The sequence below is a fragment of the Stegastes partitus genome, unplaced genomic scaffold (genome assembly GCF_000690725.1).
Source record: "Stegastes partitus isolate 25-593 unplaced genomic scaffold, Stegastes_partitus-1.0.2 Scaffold24, whole genome shotgun sequence".
Classification (NCBI taxonomy): domain Eukaryota; kingdom Metazoa; phylum Chordata; class Actinopteri; family Pomacentridae; genus Stegastes; species Stegastes partitus.
In genome coordinates, this window is record NW_007577755.1 from 953,077 (window position 1) to 973,634 (window position 20,558).

The following is a 20,558-nucleotide window of genomic DNA, read 5'->3' on the forward strand; positions in this document are numbered from 1 at the left end:
TTTAGACAGGGGGATATTTTGTACATAGTTCAGTTGTGTGTCGTCTCAGTACTGTATAACACAGTTCAGTAAGGTCACCAAAGCCACGCGCTTTCATTATAGAATAACTTGTGACAGCAAACTCAGGGCTGCCATGTAAACACTGACAATATAAGCCTGTGCACGGTTATAAAAAAAAAAAAAAAAACACACACACACAATCACAGTCAATGCACTGGTGGGCAGCCAGTAATCTGACCAGCAACAGATTATCCTATTGCCCAGCAACAGCACAGCTGTTCGCTTCCATTTGCAAAACAAACATCTGCTCAGTAAACCAAATGTACCACTGACTATGTTGTGTCCTAGATAGTATCAGCACAACCTATTTAATCACCAGAGTAGTGCAAAGGGTCCATCCTGCGAAAGCTTACCTTTCACCACTAAGCAGCATTAAGAAAAACCCACCTTACCAGCAAAGTCCTCCAACATGAGGCACAAATCAAGAGGCATGACTTCCTCTCTCTCTCTCTCTCTCTGTACATGCAAATTCTTCTGTGCAACAGATTTGCCTATGATTACTCAACACATTCACTGAAGAGCCACCCTAAAAAACGAGTGGTAATCAGGAAGCTTGTGTTAAGACTGATATTACATTGTTATTCCAGTGAGCTATGTAGTGTCTGCATGTAGAGGAAAGTTGCCCATATCACGATGTAAGACTTGTATCACACTTCAATGACTTGAACTCAGCAAGAAACCAGCAATTATTTCCAGTGTAGATCATCATCTGTTATGTATTTCTGCAGTTAATGGGTAGTATGTAAAATGCCAGAAAATTCGGACTAGCTGGAACTAAAGGATGTTTTCCATGATGATCAACGATTATTGTTCAATTATCAAAATTACTTATGATTTGTTCATAATTGTATTAGTTTTGTATTGTAGTTTATCTTACTTTCACTTAAGCATCTTACTTATATCCTATTCACTTTCGATTACGCAGTGCATTTAATCTCATTTTACTGTTTCTGAGCAATATCCGGCACAAGAACGTCCTTTGGGATCAACAAAGTTCTTTCTTACCTGGATTAACAGATACTAATCAGCCAATTATTTCATGCAAAACTAGTCTGAATTCCTTCAATCATTTAAGATTTTAATTTATTTTTTACTGAGATTAGTTTATCACATATTCTAATGGAAACACCTTGCAGAATAATCAAGGTGGTGAATCAAAACTGTCAAATCTGTTATCAAACAGCCATGACTCTTGCAAAACACTTAGCAGCACCAGCTACGTGTGTTATTCTCTTGGCTTATTACGGATAATGCACATTAAATCTGTTTATCTAAATTAAAAGACAAATAGAGTAAGTTATGGAGCAGCTGCAGTATGTGAGTAATTAGAAATACAAGTCATTCAGGCAGTGGAGTGGTATGTCCACTGTTCCGATAAAGACTTTTATTTAACAGTTTAGATTTAAGGCAAATGTTTGCTGTGTGGAGGCCTGAGTGAATATAAACCAAGTTAGGGAGAGTAATTACATATTTCACAAGCGGATATTGGTTGGTAGAAAGAATATTAAGTGGTTTTCTTGCTGAAAGACATCGTGGCTCCACCTTGCTAGCCAACAATCAGGACGAGCTAACCTAACTTTAGCTTCTGCTGCACAGGCCTCGTCTAAATGAATGGAGGTTAAGTTAGGTGATAGCCGCCGCACACTTCACGTAACTTAGCGTCAAAAGTGACTTACCACACGGATCCGTAGGCTCCAGAGCCAACCGGGGACAGGGTTTGGTACCTTTCCGGCACTTCCCATATCGCCTTGTTGACCTCCTGACGGTAAAACTTGGGTCTCTCTTTCTGCGACATTCCTGCAGAACCAGTTGCCGACCACCGACCGACTTTCTGCGTTGAGGTGGGTCCTCCGAGCCGTGCAACACTTTCAACTTTTACCCCCACCAAAAGAAACGGAAAGAGAAGCCCAACGAAGTGTTTCTCGTCGCCACGGAACTTGACACAGTCTGAGGTTACGAGGTTGACTCGTTGCGAAATGTTGCAGAATCACCGTGAGCTGTGTGCACACTTTTAAATCTTCACGCTGTTTGTTCCTCGGTCCGCTGGCTGCTCCCGAGATTTCACCCCGCTTGCAACACGGGGCGAAATCTCGCGAGAGAGAGAGAGAAAAAAAAACAGTCGAGACAGCTGAGCAGACGAGAAGAGGACAGAAACTGAAACCAGTGCTGCGCTTCGGAGCAACTTAATATGTACGAAGGATTATTTTTATTTTCTTGGTTAAAAATATTTGTAGCATACTCATTTTCATAATTGTCATTAGCTAAATATTAGTATTAGCATAGACACTCTACTGTCTTTCACATGTGCAATAACCTCTTATTTATTCTCTTATTTATTTTCAGTCACTTCACTACCGCAACAGTATTTCTAACTCATTTTAATTTATCTCAGATATTAACTGTGTGTGTCTTTTAAATAAATAAATATCTTTTTAAAAGTTAAAAATGACAATATTTCATCCTGAATTATGGTATAAAGTAGCAGAAAATGTAAGTACCTGACTAAAGCACAGTATATGAGTACTTAGCATTCCATTTGATTGTGATCATACTGGATTTAACAAGAGGTAATATTTATGTGGAAAATAATTACAAAGTTATATTAGCATTAATTATCAAGCAATGTTCTACTGATGAATGTAATTATTAGAATATTGCAGAAAAGCATACAGATAAAGTCCTTGATGCATTCTTAAAATTATTAATATATTGCATTCTGTTAGGGCTGCACGGTGGCTCAGTGGTTAGCACCATTGCCTTGCAGCTAGAAGGTGAGAACACTCGAGATCTTTCTGCATGGAGTTTGCATGTTCATGCAGCGTGGGTTCTCGCATGGTTCTCCGGCTACATGTTGATTAGTGATTCTAAATTGTCTGTGGGTGTGAATGTGAGTGTGCTTGGTTGTCTGTCTCTAAGTGTAGCCCTGTGATAGACTGGCAACCTGTCCAAGGTGTCCCCTGCCTTCACCCTGAGTCAGCTGGGATAGACTCCAGCCCCCCGCAATCCTAGTGAGGATTAAGTGGTGTATAGAAAATGGATGGATGTCTTACAGTAACATGGCATGTGTATTCAGCAGTCTTTGGTAAATTGTTTAAAATATGCATAGCATGTCCATGTTCGGAGTTAAAATCCAGTCTTACTTAAACCAACAATCATTTTCATTTGTTATTTCTTTATTATTTTCATGTTCCGCAACATGATCTTACAAAGAGTTCCAGAAGGCAGCATTAGAGGCCAGCCTTAATTACTAGAGTTGTACATTTTGTTTGCTTTTTTTTCTTTAGAAAATATCTTCACAAAGAAGCAGAGCATAATGATAAAAAAGCATACAGCTTTGGTGATAGAAGTCACATACTGTAAAATAGCATTATAAGACTGAACTGAATGGCTGCCCGAATAAACAAAAAAACACAGGGAATCCTGATAACAACAAGCAGAAAAGGATAAGATATTTAAACTCACATTTATGCTAAATGTACAAAAAAAAAAAGCTTCACACATCCAGAAAAGGTTTAACTTTATCCACAGTTTGTATCTTAGATCATTTTGAAAAACATCTTGGGCTCTGAAAATACAGTGTATCCCCAATATGGAGACTAATATCATATCTTAATAATAGGTCTGGCAACCTAACATACGGCAAATACTTTTTAAATTAAAATTCCCACTCTTTATATGATCCTAAAACCTGCCTCAGTAAACCTAGTATCTTTAGTAATAAATGAAATACACTCAGCAGCCTCTTCTGTTTTCTGTTTCCGTCAGAGCTGCATTGATATTAAAAACTGAACACTTCCTCTTTGCTTTGACAGAAGGATCTACTCATCCTCTGATTTAAGCCTCATCAGAGTCTTCCTCCTCTCGTAGCTGGCGTGAAGATGATGATTTAAGTGGGACTGAGTCAAATCCATCTGATGTCCTCTGAGAACACAATAATAACAACATGAAGCATGATGAGTTGCTAGCTCAGTGCGAAGAGTAATGAAGGTGCTACTGACCTCTCGTGAGAAAGACTTAATTTTGGTGAAGAAGGATTTCTTGGTGAGGTCCATGAGATCATCCTCCGCATCCTCTCCCTCCATTATTGCACAGCTGTCCACGGCAGGCAGCTCACACTCTTTACCCCCTGAGCTCATCATCAGTTTGGAGTACTTGTACTGCAGCCTGCACAAGGAGAACCACGGAAATAACATCTTGTCAACACAGGTTACAGTTTTCAAGATAGATTTGGCCTCTGCTTTTATTTAGAAGTGTGACATATGAGGGCACTTCAAAAGTTCTCAGCCTCACCTGGAAACAAAGGCCATAACATCAATTTTGAGGCACAACTGTTCAATATATATATACATATATAACTATACTATTAAGCCTTAAATCGCTGTCCACAAACACTTGGTGAGGACTCCCATTGCTATTTAACCATAAAGAAGTGGGCTGCTGATTTTACGTGGGCCAGGCAGAGCACCGAAGATGACCCACGGTCGGGACGCCCAGAATCAGCAACCAGGGACAGTCAGGTTGAGGCCATTCACTGCATGGTCATGAATGATAGACGTGCAACTGTCCAAAACATAGTGGAAACTACGGACACCAAGGCTGATTTAGTTCACGCTGTTTTGATGAATATCTTGGGGATGAGCAAACTGCCTGAAAGATGGGCTCTCTGAATATTGACACCTGATCAGAAGTTGAAGAGAACGAAGGTTTCAAGGACACTTTTGAACTGTTTTCAGTTTGATCCAGCCAAAGTCCTCAGGAGATTTGTGACCCAGGATGAAAGATGGGTTCCCCACTTTGATCCTGATTCAAAATTGACAGCAAACAATGAAAACACAATAGTTCTTTGCCTCCCAAAAAGTTCAAACAAGTGGCACCTGTTGGCAAGACGGTGGCTTCGGTGATTTGTGACAGCGAGGGACTGCTCATGATTGACTTCTTGCAAAATGGTAAATGGTCTGCACTTATATAGCACTTTTTTCTACCTTAGTGGTACCCAAGGTACCCTTTACAATGTGTTTCTCATTCGCACACATTCACACATTTATATATCAGTGGTGACAGAGCTGCAATGCAAGGTGCTACCTGCCATTGGGAGCAACTTTGGGTTCAGTGTCTTGCCCAAGGACACTTCGACTGTGGAGGGGCCGGGGATTGAACCGTCAACCTTGCGATTGGAGGACGACCTGCCCTACCACCTGAGCCACAGCCACTCTAAAAGAGTCAAAATGTTAATGGGGACTATTATGCATCAGCATTGCAACAACCCAAAGAAGCAATCAAAGAAAAAAGGAGAGGAAAGCGTCCAGTTGAAGTGTTGTTGCTCCTGGCCAATGTGTCACACAGCATCGGGTGGCAGAAGCAGCCAAATGGGCTCTGAACTGTTGCTCCATGAACTTTACTCACCCGACCTGCACTGTTTGACTTCTGTCTGTTTCCCAAACTGAAATCCCATCCCCATGTTCAGAGTTATGATGAAGTCATCCATGCTGTTGAGAAGAATCTGTAGGCTCAAGGTGTGACCTTGTTCCATGAAGGGATGCTGAAGCTTGAACATTGGTGGACCAAGTACATTGACATTAAAGGAGACTATGTTGAAAATTAACGCAAGAACAATCTTTCTCCCGTGATGTTTTGAGGTGAGGCAGAGAACTTTTTAAAGTACCCTCGGATCAGTAACACTAAAGAAGATGTAAAGCTGAGATGTCTCACTTGCGCGTCTTTTTCCAAAAATAACAGCTGATACTGATGAGAAGCACAGCAGCGATCGCTCCTGTGGAAACACCAAACTTGAGCCAGAAATCCAGAGTCACACAAGCGCTGACTTTTTGTGCTGGCAGCGACTCTCCTCCGTAACACTGCAAAGGCTGCTGCCACACATAAGTGGTTCTCTGAAACACACACACAGAAACAGAAATAGTCAGATTTTCCCATATTACATATCAGTTCACTACCTTAATCTTGGAATTTCTTCAGGAAAAGTTCCACATTTTAAGAAATATGCTCATTCATTTCCAGGTGTAGATAAAGGATGGAAACTGTTCTCACATTTCTGGATCAATATGAAGACAGGGCCATCAGATTATTAGTTTAGTTTAACACCAAGACTGAAAACAGGGAAGCAGAGAGCCAGTCTGCTTATCTGTTCATCAGAATCACTAAAACAGACTAACTGACAGGTTATATTGTGGTTATTTAAACTGCATAAAAAACGTTTAAAGGCTAGAATTTTGTGTTATGAGCTTGAGTAGGTGGATTTTGTTATCTCTGGACAGAGGCGGGCAAACTGTTTCCAGACTTCTAAGCTTACTGACTGCTAGCTGTAACCTTATATTTAACAGATTGGTATCAATCTTCTCATCTAACCTTGTGCCAGATGGGGATTAAGTGTATTTCTCAAAATGTTGAACTGTTCCATTAAACAACTCGGGAAAAGTTACATAAAACACGCCTGTGCCGCTCTGTTTTCATATCACACTCAAAGTGTTCGAAGTAAAATGAAAGGCATCAGTGGCTAAATTATCAGATAGAATGGAAAGTGCACACTGTCCTGCATATCATTTTACACATGCAGTATTTTCCTGTGATCTAATCTTACGTAATTCATGTTTTTAGAATCTTTCCACATCACACAAGTGTGTGACGGATGTGTGGAGGTGAGTACGTCCACGGCTGTGCAGCGCTACCTGTATTCCCTGGATACAAGCGCTGACGATCTCTCTGTAGTGGTGTTTGGTGCAGAGTGGACACGCATGCTGGCTCTGCCACAGAAAGTGGAAAGTACAACCATCACACGTCCCCTCTGAACAGTTACTGTGGAGGAAAACAAGGGAGAGAGATGGTCACTGGCTTTAAAAATGATCTCAAAGGAGTCGTGTCACAGTTCAGCCTCAGAAAGCTCAATATGTCATGTTAGTGCAAAATAAGGCTGTTGTACCACAGTATGTGCATCAAATCAACTGTTGTCTGAATGACACTTGTCAGGTCAAAAGCTGAGCTTGGATAACCCTCTGAACCATAAGCAGTTTCTGGGTGTTTTTTGCTCTTGTCACATTTTTCCTCACTGTGGACTCATTTTTCACTGCAATATAAAGTCTAGCAGCTCTACAGACAACCGTGGGTAGAAGTAGAGAGAACTCAAAACTGTCTTATGTTCAGTATGACACAGTTTCATTACCATAAATCATTAAAAAAGTTGAATTTCCTTGTTTATTTGACCAAAATTGAAAAAAACAAAACAAAACAAAACAAAACATTAAATCAACATGTAGAACATTTTTCCTCGTGCCAGCAACTGTTATTAATAAAATGGAGGTTCTACATACTGTAATTAGTTTACTATTTACATTTTAATCAGTTTCCATACATCATATCTGCTCTGTAGAAACACAGCCTACAGTTAAATCCAGTTCAGCCATAAAGTGGTACTGTTGGTCGCAGCTGACTTAGTTATGGCTTCCCGGTTGTGCTGAAGAGTTCTGAATTTTTGGATTTGTACAGAATCTGGTCAGAGCAAGTGATTTGTTTTTGACAAACGTAAATGAGGCATGTAGAATAAAGTGATTTTGCTGACTTATAGCAATTTTAAGCTTAGATTTGGATAATTTTAGAGATTGGACATTATTTTAAAGACTGTCAGAAAGTTGAAAATCCAGATTATGATTCTCTCTGTTTTTACAGTTTCTGGCTTTGATGGTGTTTTTTGGGTGATTTCTATAAACATAAAATGCCTTTGAAACCTCGCAGTGGGGTTGGACTTCATAGAGTTAATGTTTAGGTACCTTGGCAGCGTGATGTGATCGTTAGCAGTCACTGAGGGGTTGCATCTCAGTCTGATGGTGGCTGACCTGCCTTTTTTACAAGCCTGAGTTGTTTCACTGGACCTGAAAACATCACAAACACTAAAATTTTAACCACGTGATGAATTTGAAACTGTTCACGAGTCTCTGTTACATTTCATTATTTTACATATGATATGATCTTAGGCATTCAATATTTACTATTATCTATTTCAAAGCATCAATGTGGAAAAATAAAATACAAGAACAACTGGGATCTGATTTACTTGTAATAGAATATGACGTCTGGCAGGCCGGATGCTGTGGAGAACAACCCCTCTGGAGAAGAGATGGAATGCAGGGTCGCCTCATTGGTCACACCTTTAGAATTAGAAGAAATGCAGAATGATTACCAGAGATATATGTACACACACACACACACACACACACACACACACACACACACACAATGTAAATCAACAGTAGCATAACCTTTTTGTGCTAACATCCCCACAAGGCAATATCTATTCTGATGCCCCATTGCAGGCTGAAGATGTCCTTAAAATGCAGCAAGTTCAATCAAACACATGTTTTTCCCTTTTTTGTTCTGAAAGAGAAGGAAGCAGCGCTATAGGGTACAAGTCTATATGCTAGTGTGTTTGTGAGCCTACACACAGCTGAATGCTAAAGTCAAAATGCCGACATGCTCATAGTGACGATGCTAACATGCTAATGTGTTGCAAATGCAGCATAATTTTTACTATGTTCACAATCATGCTAATATTTGCTAAACACAGCTGAGACTGACAGGAGTGTCCAAGTCGTGCATGTATTTTGTCACCAGTAAAAATGCTAGACAGGTAATATATATGTAGAATTTAGCATATTTTCCCAAATTTTTATAATGTTACAAGTTCTTTGATTCAGCTTGTCATCTCTTATTCGGGTCTCAAAGATGAAGTTGTTAAAAAATACTGAAAATGCATTCGTAGAGGTTGAATGATTATTCGTGAGGCCAGTTATCAGATTTGATATTCAACTTTTTTATTATTAATATTTTTTGTTTGATAGTCATTTTTTTCCCCGTAATTCACAATAAAACAAATGCATTAAAAAATGGGCTACTGATGCAGCCACTTCTCTCTACCTGTGGTCTCCAGTGATCTGATTGGTTACATGGCACTTGTAGTAGCCAATCAATACTGAAGGATGAATGTGGAAATGTTCTCTTTTAGTTGAGCACATTGAAAACATAAATAAACTAAAGCTTTTCAATAAAGCTTTGTGTTGGAGTTTGTAGTAAGTTTTGACACCAGGACTTTCATTTCTCTGCAAGAGTATGTCAGTGCTAATGATCAGTTATTGATCTCCTGGATTACTAATAAAAGGTATCAACCCAGAAAAAACATATGCTGTAGACTCTTAAAATGTGCCACCTTGTCACAATTTAGAAAATCCCAGCAGACTAAACAATCAACGCTACTAGCAATAATAAAAATGAGTTTTTCTCCATAGCCTACTGTTGAATATTTCTGACTGAATAAGCACCAATCAGAGTTAAACGTTTGAAGAAAACATCCTTAGGTCCTAATTTTAACACTGCTGCAGACGCAATAAAATTATTTTTCAGCGTGAGCACTGGCACACAGAGAAAATTGAAAGCAGCGAACCCAGATGCAGCATATGCCGTTGGTGTGTAACCGCCCTTAATTAATATTCAAACACACTTTTCGGCAAATGACTAACAGCCTCCTACAAACACGTCGTCAGCAGCAGTCAGCTCCAGCGTTCAGTCCATACCGATGAGTGAGTCACCGATGAGGAAAGGCTGGGAGGACACGACGCTCTGACTCCTGATGTCGGAGGGAACCACAGTGGACTGACAGACGTAACCTCTGACCTCCCGCCCACTCTGGGTGACGTTGTCCACGCAGGAAGCTGGTATTCTGCTCTGGAAGAGAAGCACACGCACGTCAGACTGGATCTCTACCAAAAAAAAAAAAAGGTCATCAGATCACAGATTTCTCACCTCTGTCCCACACAGACCCACGCTGAAGCGGTGGAAGTATCTCAGGCCTTTGATGGTGAACCGGGGGCTGCTGTAGAAGCCCGTGACGTTGGCCAGAGGAGAGAAGTCGTAGCGCTGCAGAGCTCCTCCTCTCGTCTGCACAGCCAGCTTACAGTCACTGAGACAAGCTGTGTGGGCCTGCAGGACGAATCAGGGTGTCAGCAGGTGCATTTACATCACACTTTGTTTACAGTGGGTGGAAAACCACATGATCCGTCTGTGGGAAACCGAGTGAGACAGCTGGTATATGCCAACATCAGCTGAAACTCTGAGGCTGTGGTCGCTCGGTCTGTGGTTCCAGTAGTACAGTACGTTTTTTCAGGACTAGGTCTTCATTTTTTTGGAAACTCAGAGTTAAATCAATGTTTTTAGTGCAAACAGCATCTTAGTCATACCAACATTAATTCAGGTAAACAATCAAAAGCAGAAATGGCAGAAATAGTTCCAACACAAAGAACATTTCAGCAGGAAATTGAGGAAACTGAGTAATTGCATTTCTCAATTAAACACTCAGATTGTGAGTTTCATGACTGCCAGAAAGTATAGCAATTGTGATTTGTTTGCCCTTAGATTCAAAAATAAAGTTTGTATAATCTAATTTGTGAAATACCAACAGATATTGTTCCAGAAAGGTAACTTTATTTTTGGTAAACGTTTGCATATAGCAAGTAAATTGTTCATATGGAATCGTATTAATTAGTTATTTGTCATTTTATGTAATATCTTTTGGGCAGTTTAGTTTTTAGCCAAAATCTGTTGTACGTCGGCCCAGCAAGCAGGGAACGTTTCCACAACATTGGCTAACATTACCTACAAGTTCTAACAATGTTTTAAAGAAAACATTTTAAGTTTTAAATCCAAAGAACATTTTAAGGATATTTATTATTTTAAGTAATGTCCCTTCGAGGTTAAACATGAACTAAGACGAAGCGTTTTAACAGTCAGAGGATGTTTGGGGGATGTTTTCACATTTGTTAGATAAGAAAAAATAAAGAACCAACATTCAAAAAATGTTTTCAATATGTTCTCAAGATCTTAGACGATACAATATGTGACTATTTTATATGTGATTTATGAACAAAGGTGGAACATTTTGCCTATAATGTTATGAGGATGTTTTTTGGATGTTGCAGTTGAGAAAGATTTTCTACAAAACGTTCCCAGAGTTTTTAAATAACAACATTTGGGGTATGCATAATATAAATATTAATATAACTTTAAAAACTACTGAAATTATGACTTGTAATAATTCTAGCTGGGGAGAGAATAAAAACCATGAAACTCCCAGAAACAGGAGTGAGGACCTGACCTCGACAGCCCTGAGTACATTCCTGCACTGATGAACTTACTCAGAGCTTTTGTGTTCATTCAGTAGAGAAGATTTTGTTCTCTTCACCTTGTTAGTCTTTGTGTTCGGTCCACACTGAATACAAGCAGCCTCTCCGACAGGCTGTTCGGCCCTGATGAAGGTGTTTGGCGGGCAGCTCTTACACACTCCCGTCCCGTTGACCATGTAGTGACCCGGCGGACAGGGAACGCAGGCAGAACCGGCCTGAACGGACGTCAGAGCACAGTGGCGACACTGCGAGGCCACACCTCCGATCACATTGGTGATGGAGATGGAGTAGATCTTTGCAACATCAGCACTGAGCTTCTTCTCCTGAGGGAGGAGAAACACAAGGAGCTGTGACAGTGTGGACAATCTCTAGTCACTTATTCTGCTTAAAGGAGCACAGTTTATAGTCCAACTCTGTTTTATAGTCATTATGAAACAAGATACAAAGAATCCAGAGTATAAAGGTCATTTAGATCTTTTTAAAGTGGCCACTCTGGTCCAGACTGCCCTCTAGAGGTCAGTGCAATATCTCAAACTGGGATTTTCTTGGAGTACAAAAACACTTCACATGTCAACAAGAGCAAACACAACACGACAGATTCCAGTGAATTTCAACAACCAACATTCGTTCTTCCCCATGTCATGTTTTCATAATACAATTACATCCTCCAGCAAAGAATACAAAGACACAAAGAGAAAGTTCAGAACTGCATCCATCTAAAAACAAAAAACTGTAGTTATAAAGACAATTTTTAAAAAAAAAAAAAAGCTGAGGAAAAATGCAATATCATTGTTTTTCAATATATACATAAGTGTAATATTGTTATTTTCCACATCCAGAGGAATCTGTGCAATATCTTAATTTCCACATATGGAAAAATCAGAACAATATCAACAGTGTTTTTTATTGTTTATTTTTAGCTTCTACTGATGTTCTCTACATGTTTGCAATAATTGCTGCTGCTGTCACACTGCAGATTTCCTAGTTGTGGGCTTAATAACTGCTTATCTTATCTTATCTCACCTCATCTCATCTCATCTCATCTCATCTCATCTTATCTTGAATATAAAAATAAGAAATATTATATAAATTGCATATGCATAATAACATAACTGATAAACTATCAAATATGAAATCAAGAGAACTTGAATGCAACGTTATATTATTGTCGTATTTTCTATTTTTCCTCTTTCTTTTGAACATTCTACAAATAGAAAGTTAGAAAAATAACTCCAAATAAAGGTAACTCGGAGTGCTACATGGACCACTGACTTCATTTCTGTTGACTGAACATTGATTTACTTCACCCTAATGAATTTTACTGAAACTTCAGTAAAAGGATGGATGGCTGATAATAAAATAGTGATTTACTGTCTAACCAGTGAATGTGATCATATTAAGCTTTTGACACACCCGTTTAAAAAATTACTTTTAACGCTGATGAATTGAAAAAGTAATTGGATCGGCTGTGAAGCGTGGTTGTGTCTGTCTCACCACGTTCAACTCCTCCGTTCGCTGAAATGTCCAGGTGAAGCCGACGGTGCTGTTGCTCTGGATCACGTAGGAGTACGACTGTTTTCTGTTGCTGCCTGTCCAGTGCTCCACCACATCGTTGTTCCACCGATTATAACCCTGCAGAGAAATACACTCACCTCATTACACATTTGCTATTCTTATACACACTGTACATCCGTGTGATAGAAATGTTGGAACACTTTCTCTCACCGCCAAGAAGTAAAACCTGCAGTCAGCTGTACACCTGGTCTCAAAGACGAAGGTGATGCGAGACAGTTCACTCCTCTCACTGTCTTTGGCCACTGACTGAGGCAGCCTGTGAAGACAAGTGACATCACAAGACTTCATAATAGTATCAGGCTACAGTGAACCACTGAGGCCAGAAGAAAGCAGTAATGCAACTTAAAGGACGGCAACTGTCTTAAACCTCAAAGAAGAAGAAGGAAACGGAAATACGTATCTATAACCATTTGAGAGACACTTTTATGTGTGATTCTGTGAAGGAAAATCTTGTCACCTGTATCCAGGGACACTGAGCGTGAGCATCAGGAAGTCTGTCTCCTGATTTCCGGGGGTTGTGTAGACATATTCTCCAGCCACTTCCCAGGCTGCCATCACAAAGAAACAAAAACAAATAAAGTAACACCCTGCTATGTTGTCCTACCAGCAATGTTTGCACAGAGAGCAAACCAAACTAGTATAGTTTAAAATAACTCTGCAGACATCATTTAGTTCTTTTTTTTTTTTTTTTTACAAATAGTTGTGAAGTTAAATGTGCAAATTCATTCTTGTCCTTCACAATAGTAGTTTTATAAAAATAATCCTAACTGAAGAGCCACGAACAAGCTTTTCATTGTTTTTGAAGATTAGTGCTTGGGCTGTTTTTTGTGTTACATATTTCAAATGAGGGCTGCAAGGTGGAGCAGTGGTTAACACTGTTGCCTCACAGCAAGAAGGTTGCCGGTTCGTTTCCCAGTGAGGACACCCAGGATCTTTCTGCGTGGAGTTTGCATGTTCTCCCCGTGCAGTGTGGGTTCTCTCCAGGTTCTCCAGCTTCCTCCCACAAGGTCCAAAAACTTGTTGAGGTTAACTGGTGATTCTAAATTGTCCATAGGTGTGAATGTGAGTGTGCTTGGTTGTCTGTCTCTAAGTGTAGCCCTGTGATAGACTGGTGACCTGTCCAGGGTGTCCCCTGCCTTCACCCTGAGTCAGCTGGGATAGACTCCAGCACCCCTGCGACCCTAGCGAGGATTAAACGGTGTATAGATAATGGATGGATGGATATTTCAAATGAATGATTCCTGGGTGTTTAGTTGGACAATTTGGAATGCTTCATCTTTCTGCTATCTTTTACTTTTTTTGATACTTGTCTTAGATTGTTTGAATAACTGGGATCTGATCGTAATTATTACTCAGAACTAGTTTGAGGTTTGCTCTCCCACATGGCGTTATATTAGGTCTCTCACCTGTGTTATGGTCGGAGTTGCTGAACTCTTGACGGAAGACGGAGCTCTTCATGTTGGTCGGCATCGTGTTCCACCACTTGTACTCGAATCCCATCACCGGCTCCGAGCCAACAGGACACGTGGTACAAACTGTGAGTAGATGATGTGATACTATGTCAGAATACATGAAAACAAACTGCTGTATTACACATGAGTGTGATATTATTAGTGTTACATTACATGAAGGCACCGATGCACGATATATCAGCGACCACATCGGTATCGGCCAATATTAGTATTTTTTCCCATATATCAGTATCAATCGATAAACAAATTTAGCCGATTTAAATAAGTAGAAATATGTTTAAATATGTTTTACTTTTGTTATGCAATGAAGAAGACTGTGGTGTGTATTTCTATATTCCATCACATGTCCACTGTATTTAAATTTTGTGAGTCTGCATGTTTTTATTGTAAATCATGAATATTTGTGCACTAAAAACTTTCCTCCTCCAATAAACAAGTACATTTCTTTTTAAGTCATGCTTGACTTCTTTCAGCATAAAACTGTAAACTAACTTTTATTAAAATTATATTAATTCCTTTTTAGTGTGACCAGCACCTTTAGCTGTGTGTGACAGTAAAAGACGTCCAAGAGGTTGAATAAAAAAAGAGGAAAAGAAGTGCCCTGGTTGCGCACCTGTTCCGTTTGAGAAGGAGCCGTTGGTGCAGGGCTCACAGGTGGAAGAGTTGGTGACAAAGAAACCCGGGTTACATGGCGGACAGGTTTGTTTCTCCCCTGATGCAGGAAGCTTCACTGCTCCTTCAACCGTCTCACTGCAGATCTTGGGCTCAATCCACTTGTACATGAGTTGAGTCTGGGAAACACATGAATACATGAAATAAGCCACCGGTGGCTCTGCAACACAATCAGCCAGATAATTTATATTTAAAGAAACCTAATCGTTACACCAGATGGCTGCTTGCAGGACTTTGAAAGAAAATCTCGCTCTCTGTTCACCTCTACTGAACCAGCATGAACCCTGCTTCCATATGTCTTTTCTTTTTTTTTTTTTTGGTATTACCTTCCCCTCAGAGTCACAGGGAGTGTGGGTGTAGAAGTAGTCACTGTTTGTACATGCCGGTCTTGGTTTGCAGCTTCCTGAGCCAGCCTCTGGAAAAAAAAAAAAAAAAGCCAGGGGAAAGAGCCGGCAGGGACAAAGGAAAACACACAACTCACATTAAGATCCAGTGATAAGAAAAACTTACACCACTTAAACAGTAAATGTGTATTTGCATGAAGTCTATCTTGCATTTGTGTGGCAACATGCAAATACATAACGGCTACAGGTCTACAAGAACTAGTAGGTCAGTGGGGTGACCGGTCTTTGTGGACAGAGCGTTAGTAATGCAAACAAGACGGACCTGCATATTTGTCTTTTTCACACTCATGGCAAACAGTGGCGCCCTTGTTGGAGAAGGTATCAGCGGGGCAGGGAGAGCAGCGGGCAGAGCCTTGCTTTGCACTGTGGGTGCCGGGTTTACAGTGGAAACACTCTGACGTGTAGGCCACCCCTGGAGGAAAACCATCAGTTCTAATCATTAACAGGAACAAGGAGACGGGCGCTAAACTAATGTTTACAACTGCTGCACACACAACACCCTCCACATGTTGATATACCTGAGATGTGAATGTTTCTTAACAGCACGGGTTTGACCGCGTTACCCTGCAGAGTGTATGTCGTGGTTCGCCAGTACAGCACGTTGTTGCCGTTGTTCAGCTCCATCTGCACAGAGTCAGTGTGAAAAGAGAGGAAATCAAGCAAAGATTTGAAAAGACAAGAATTGCATCTACTCGCAGATTCTAATTTAGATTTGATTTCTGAGCTTGTTGGCTTGTTTTGTGTTCTACAGTCTCGCTGAGAATGATTTCAAATGACACCAGACTGACAGACGATGGGTGTTTTTTAATATATTCTTTTTTTACCTTTTTTACCATTTTTTTGATTTGCTTCTACCTGATACAGCTTAAGATGTGAGACAGAATGGGGCATCAATAGCATCCATTATATGGATCTATAGTGTATATAGTGTGTGTGTGTGTGTGTGTGTGAGTGTGTGTGTAGCTCTATTGCATTGCATTTCTCAGATCTTCCTATACATAGTTTATTTGTTTTCTTTTCTTCCTGTCACTTTTTTGTGCTCTTTCCTGTATCTGTACTGCTCCAACAAGTGAGTTTCCCCATTGGTGGTGAAAAATAAAGTGCACTCTAATCTAATCTTCCATCAAAGCTCAAACGACAACCAGAAGTCAGCAGGAGTCATAAACCGCTACAACTACAATCCAACAAACCTTGTACTGGCTCCAGTTGCTCTCCGAGATCTTCATCCACCTGCTCTCAGAGTCTGTAGATTGACACTGATCATTCTGAATCTACAAGAAGAGAACAACATTTTACCAATATACCCTCTAAAGACAGCCATCTTTGTCTCCAACAGTCACTTATAAGACTCACAAAGAACTCAAAGTAGATGCTGTTGTCAGGGTAGAAATACTCAAAGGACAGAGTTCCAGGTTTCTTCAGGCTCACAGCGTAGGACAGCATCGAGGTGCACTCGTCTGTGTTCGAGGCCACGTAGTCGCCCTTTGGTGTCCAGGTTGAGCTGCAAAAACATCAGCAGCAGAAGCAGTTTGACAAGCTTCTTTGAGCCAGAAACACCCTGAGAGCTTCAATCCAATCAGTTAAACCAAGAGGAAATAAACAAGCTTTCATAACAAAGCAGGTGAGGTCGAGTGTAGACTAACTTGGAGCAGTTTGTGTGGGCATTCCCCACATTCGTTGTCATCCCGTGAGTGACAAAACCTGTCGGCAGGCTGTCCCACTCGTCAAAGGCCACGCCGGTGCCCAGTGAGTAGGTGCCCGCAGCGCACTTCTGGCACTGCTGCGACTGCATGTCAAGAAACTCCCCCTGGCTACAGGAGAAGGCTGCGAGAGGCAAAACACAAGAAAAGGGCAGAAACAGAGAGAGAAGGAGCCACGTTGTAAAAGGCTTGATGGAGACATGAGGACTTTATTCTTTACACATAAAAGCTGTGACACACATTGGACTGAAGGTGTAAAATAAGATGACACCTACTGCACTGAGTGCCTTTGACTGGATCTGGGAGGCCCGTGCATGTGTCGGCTTTGTTGGGAACCGCCACTCTCCATCTCGACCCGAGTACGTCACACTCTGTGTACTCAAAGTGATAATCGGACTGCAGGCACAAAACACAGGTGTGACTTTCACACAGCGCATACGGCGTAATGTGCACAAATAAAAACTAAATTAGAACGACACATAAAGAAACAAGGATTCAAAAGCTGGTTATTTCCCAGTTAAACCTGACAATGCCTGTTTGAATTTCTTAAATCAAATGTCGTGTTTTGTGCGACCAATGAACCAAAACTCAGATATATTCAGTTAACTATCACGTGTGACATTAAACAGCAAAAACATAACGTTTAGGGAGGTTGGGACAAGAAAATTGTTTTTAAAATGCATAAAATGTGCAATAAATCGTCCAAATTGTTGCAGATTATTTCTATGCTGCTCAAGTAATTGCTACATTTACTCTGTTTTATTGGTTTTTATTTGATCTCATTACTCCTCACTGTAATGTACCTTGTCTCTTTTGGATATGTTTGAAATTCTTAATATAGTCTTGTCTTACATGTACATTTGATTTTATTATTTATGGTTGTTAATTTAGCGGGTTCAATGCACCATCCAGCTATTTATACTTTCGTCATGCCCCCATGTATGGTGACAATAAAGCTATTCTATTCTATTCTATTCTATTCTATTCTATTCTGTTCTATTCTATTCTATTCTATTCTATTCTCAAGTGCTCTAAAGGATGCCACTGTGTGTATGTAAGCTGCCAGTAAACACAGATCATCAGACTGTTTTATACCTTTCGGAATTTTCTCCCCAAACCGGGCCAACCCCTTTTCCAAATAAAAGGTGAAGCTAATATTTGCCCTGGAGGCTTTTCTGAACAGTTGTTTTAATCTCACATATCAAGGATATGCTGCTGCCTCTCCGAAGCTTATTTACTTAGCCGGAGGGGGTAGAGATGCTGATTTGTCCGATCCTTTTGTAAACATTTAATTTCAGTGTTGCCACAGAACTTTGGGGACAGCAGGAGCTCAGAGGAGAAGCTTTTTGCACGTCTTGCTTTGAGACACTTCTGACCGACAAACAGCGTCCCGCCTGTAATGATGTAATTAAAGGTGTTGATCTAAAACCCTGTTAAACAAGCCTGAGCAGTGTGATCCTAAGACGTAGTTACCGGTCAACAACGGGGTTTAATATTCCGAGGAAGGCCACTCAGCAGACCAATCCAAACCCACACACTGCCTTGTGGGATTAATAGTTAACAGAAACACAGCAGCACTTCTCCGCCTCTGTGTTTTTACAATTAGAGCTGCTACATTAGCTGAGGTGAGGGTATCAAATGGTCTAAGTGGGAGGATCTGATGTAAAAATGCATCAAGCTGGAGATGTCCTGCAGCCTAATCGCCTCCTTTAAACAAACACGAGGAAACCAAGGCAACAGGACATCATGACCGCTGGGCCTCATGCTTTAAAGAAACCAGCAGGAAAACTGACTCACCTGGCGAGTGAGTCCTGAAATTAACCTCTATTAGCTCACTAAACTCAGAATAAAACCTCATGGGTCACACACTCTGAAGCAAGGTGCAAAGTACGGTGATAAAAATGAATAATTTTGGGTATTATCTAAAGGTGCTGCTGTTGTAGGTAAATTGAGAACAGATAAAGACAGCTGAGGAGAGCACAGCAGACAATGAAACATATGGAAGTTTTAGTGAAATATGGGACTGACGTGAGCAGATGGGAAACATTATGTTCATTTTAAACGCACAATATGGGAAAGTGCTAAAATAAACTGTGCAAACTCTAAACAGCCTTTAGAAAATATGTTGTAATTAAGTTTAGCCCTTCCTCCACACACAGTCTGAGCAGGTTTTCTTGCAGTAACAGACATTTATGCACCTGGATGAAGCAGATTGAGATCAAATATCTTTCAAGATATGCCTTTATCAACATTTAAGCCTACAGGTACACAATGTACACACGATGCAGTAGGCGACACCTCCCTCCCACTTCTCTCATATCTCCACACCTCAGAACAAGTTTTAAATTTAGCTGATTTTCCAATTTACACCCCAAAATACACATGAATAAGTCACATTAGGAAAGAGTCTCATAATGTAGGCTGACAATGATCTGAATCTCCTCACCTCTTTGCACATGGGCAAATCCGCAGAAACTCGTGCCAAAACCAGCCCGAGCACAAAGCTGCTGAGGTGCGTGAGGAGGCCTCGCTGCATCCTGGCTGCTGTCGGAGCTGAACTGATGGAGACGGAGGGTCGACCTGAACCCTCAGGTGCTGCCGGAGGGCGTGGCTTCTCTCAGCTGTGCGCAAATACTGGAGGTGACTGGTTGTGTTGTGTTCACACTGAGTTATCTTGTAATGCCTCACTGCTGAACCACAATGAGTTCACCTGTGGTTTATTCCTTTGTGCTGGTATTAACTGGGTCTCGGGTGAACTGACCTAATGCTGTAGTCACTGCCTTTGGCAGCTCACTGTAGGTGGTCATGGCTCCAAATTGTTTCTTCCAAAGTAGACTGTAAAAAAACATCATTTGTAAGAATAGAGATTTTTGCTGTGGACATTATGTACATTTGTGGCCTTTTTATTATTATATTATTATTGTTGTTGTTGTTGTTGATTTTTTGCAGTCAACATGCAAATTAATAGTTTTTTTCTGATTTTACTGGTTATCATCTGTAATTTAACAAAACAGGAAAATCTGTAAAACGACTGTTCGTAACATACAAAATATTTATTTGTAATTTGTAAATATCTGTAAAAATGCCTCTTTTTGCTGATCTAAATATAGTAAAAAAAAATTTTTTTTTAAAAAGGTGCAATTTTACAGTCAGTTGTTGAAAAAGAACAAACTTTCATTTATAAAAATCCAGATTTCTGATGTAGATGTTATTTATAGTTTTGGTCTGTTTTTCTTTTTAACCGTTAATATGTAAATTAAAACCATTTTCTGTGATTTTACTAGTTATTTGTAATTTGATAAAACAAGGAACAGAATTAGAAGAAAAGTAAACAGTTTGAAAAAATTACAATCAAAAAAGTTTTATAGTGTAACAAATGGTGTTTTTTAACATATTTGCAGAGCAGCATAACAGTCAGGTGTTTAGAAATAACCTTACTAAACTTTTTGAGGCTCAAAGTAGAGATGGATGTGGAGGGAGACGTTCATCAGTAGC

At 40.2% G+C, this 20,558-nt stretch overlaps 2 protein-coding genes across 3 annotated transcripts in view; both read right to left on the minus strand.

The window, feature by feature from the left end:
• The window catches only part of mapk14a (mitogen-activated protein kinase 14a), a 14,984-nt gene extending 12,859 nt beyond the window's left edge, over positions 1 to 2,125 (minus strand). For both annotated transcript variants that reach the window (XM_008296461.1, XM_008296452.1), the window contains exon 1: positions 1,737 to 2,125. In XM_008296461.1, coding sequence (XP_008294683.1) covers positions 1,737 to 1,855 — 119 coding nt within the window. In that variant the 5' untranslated portion in view covers positions 1,856 to 2,125. The remainder of the gene's footprint in view (positions 1 to 1,736) is intronic.
• Positions 2,126 to 3,215: 1,090 nt separating this feature from the next.
• On the minus strand, positions 3,216 to 19,606 carry elapor1 (endosome-lysosome associated apoptosis and autophagy regulator 1). The gene is made up of 22 exons (XM_008296473.1): positions 19,510 to 19,606; positions 17,339 to 17,459; positions 17,007 to 17,187; positions 16,717 to 16,864; positions 16,554 to 16,634; positions 15,882 to 15,987; positions 15,626 to 15,775; positions 15,286 to 15,374; positions 14,901 to 15,078; positions 14,222 to 14,350; positions 13,273 to 13,363; positions 12,966 to 13,071; positions 12,735 to 12,872; positions 11,300 to 11,563; positions 9,865 to 10,041; positions 9,636 to 9,786; positions 8,123 to 8,216; positions 7,839 to 7,940; positions 6,744 to 6,870; positions 5,770 to 5,948; positions 4,059 to 4,224; positions 3,216 to 3,981 (listed from the first exon to the last, which is right to left on the minus strand). Exons 1-22 carry the CDS (start codon positions 19,597 to 19,599, stop codon positions 3,895 to 3,897), a joined length of 2,955 nt encoding a protein of 984 aa, XP_008294695.1. The 5' UTR covers positions 19,600 to 19,606; the 3' UTR covers positions 3,216 to 3,894.
• Positions 19,607 to 20,558: the final 952 nt, after the last annotated feature.

Coding starts and splice junctions, on each gene's coding strand:
- elapor1 (XM_008296473.1), bottom strand. CDS start 19,599: ATGCAGCGAGGCCTCCTCACGCACCTCAGCAGCTTTGTGCTCGGGCTG. Junction 17,460..19,509: donor ATTTGCCCATGTGCAAAGAG/GTGAGGAGATTC, acceptor TTGTGCCTGCAG/TCCGATTATCACTTTGAGTA. Junction 6,871..7,838: donor GATCACATCACGCTGCCAAG/GTACCTAAACAT, acceptor TTTCCTCCACAG/TAACTGTTCAGAGGGGACGT.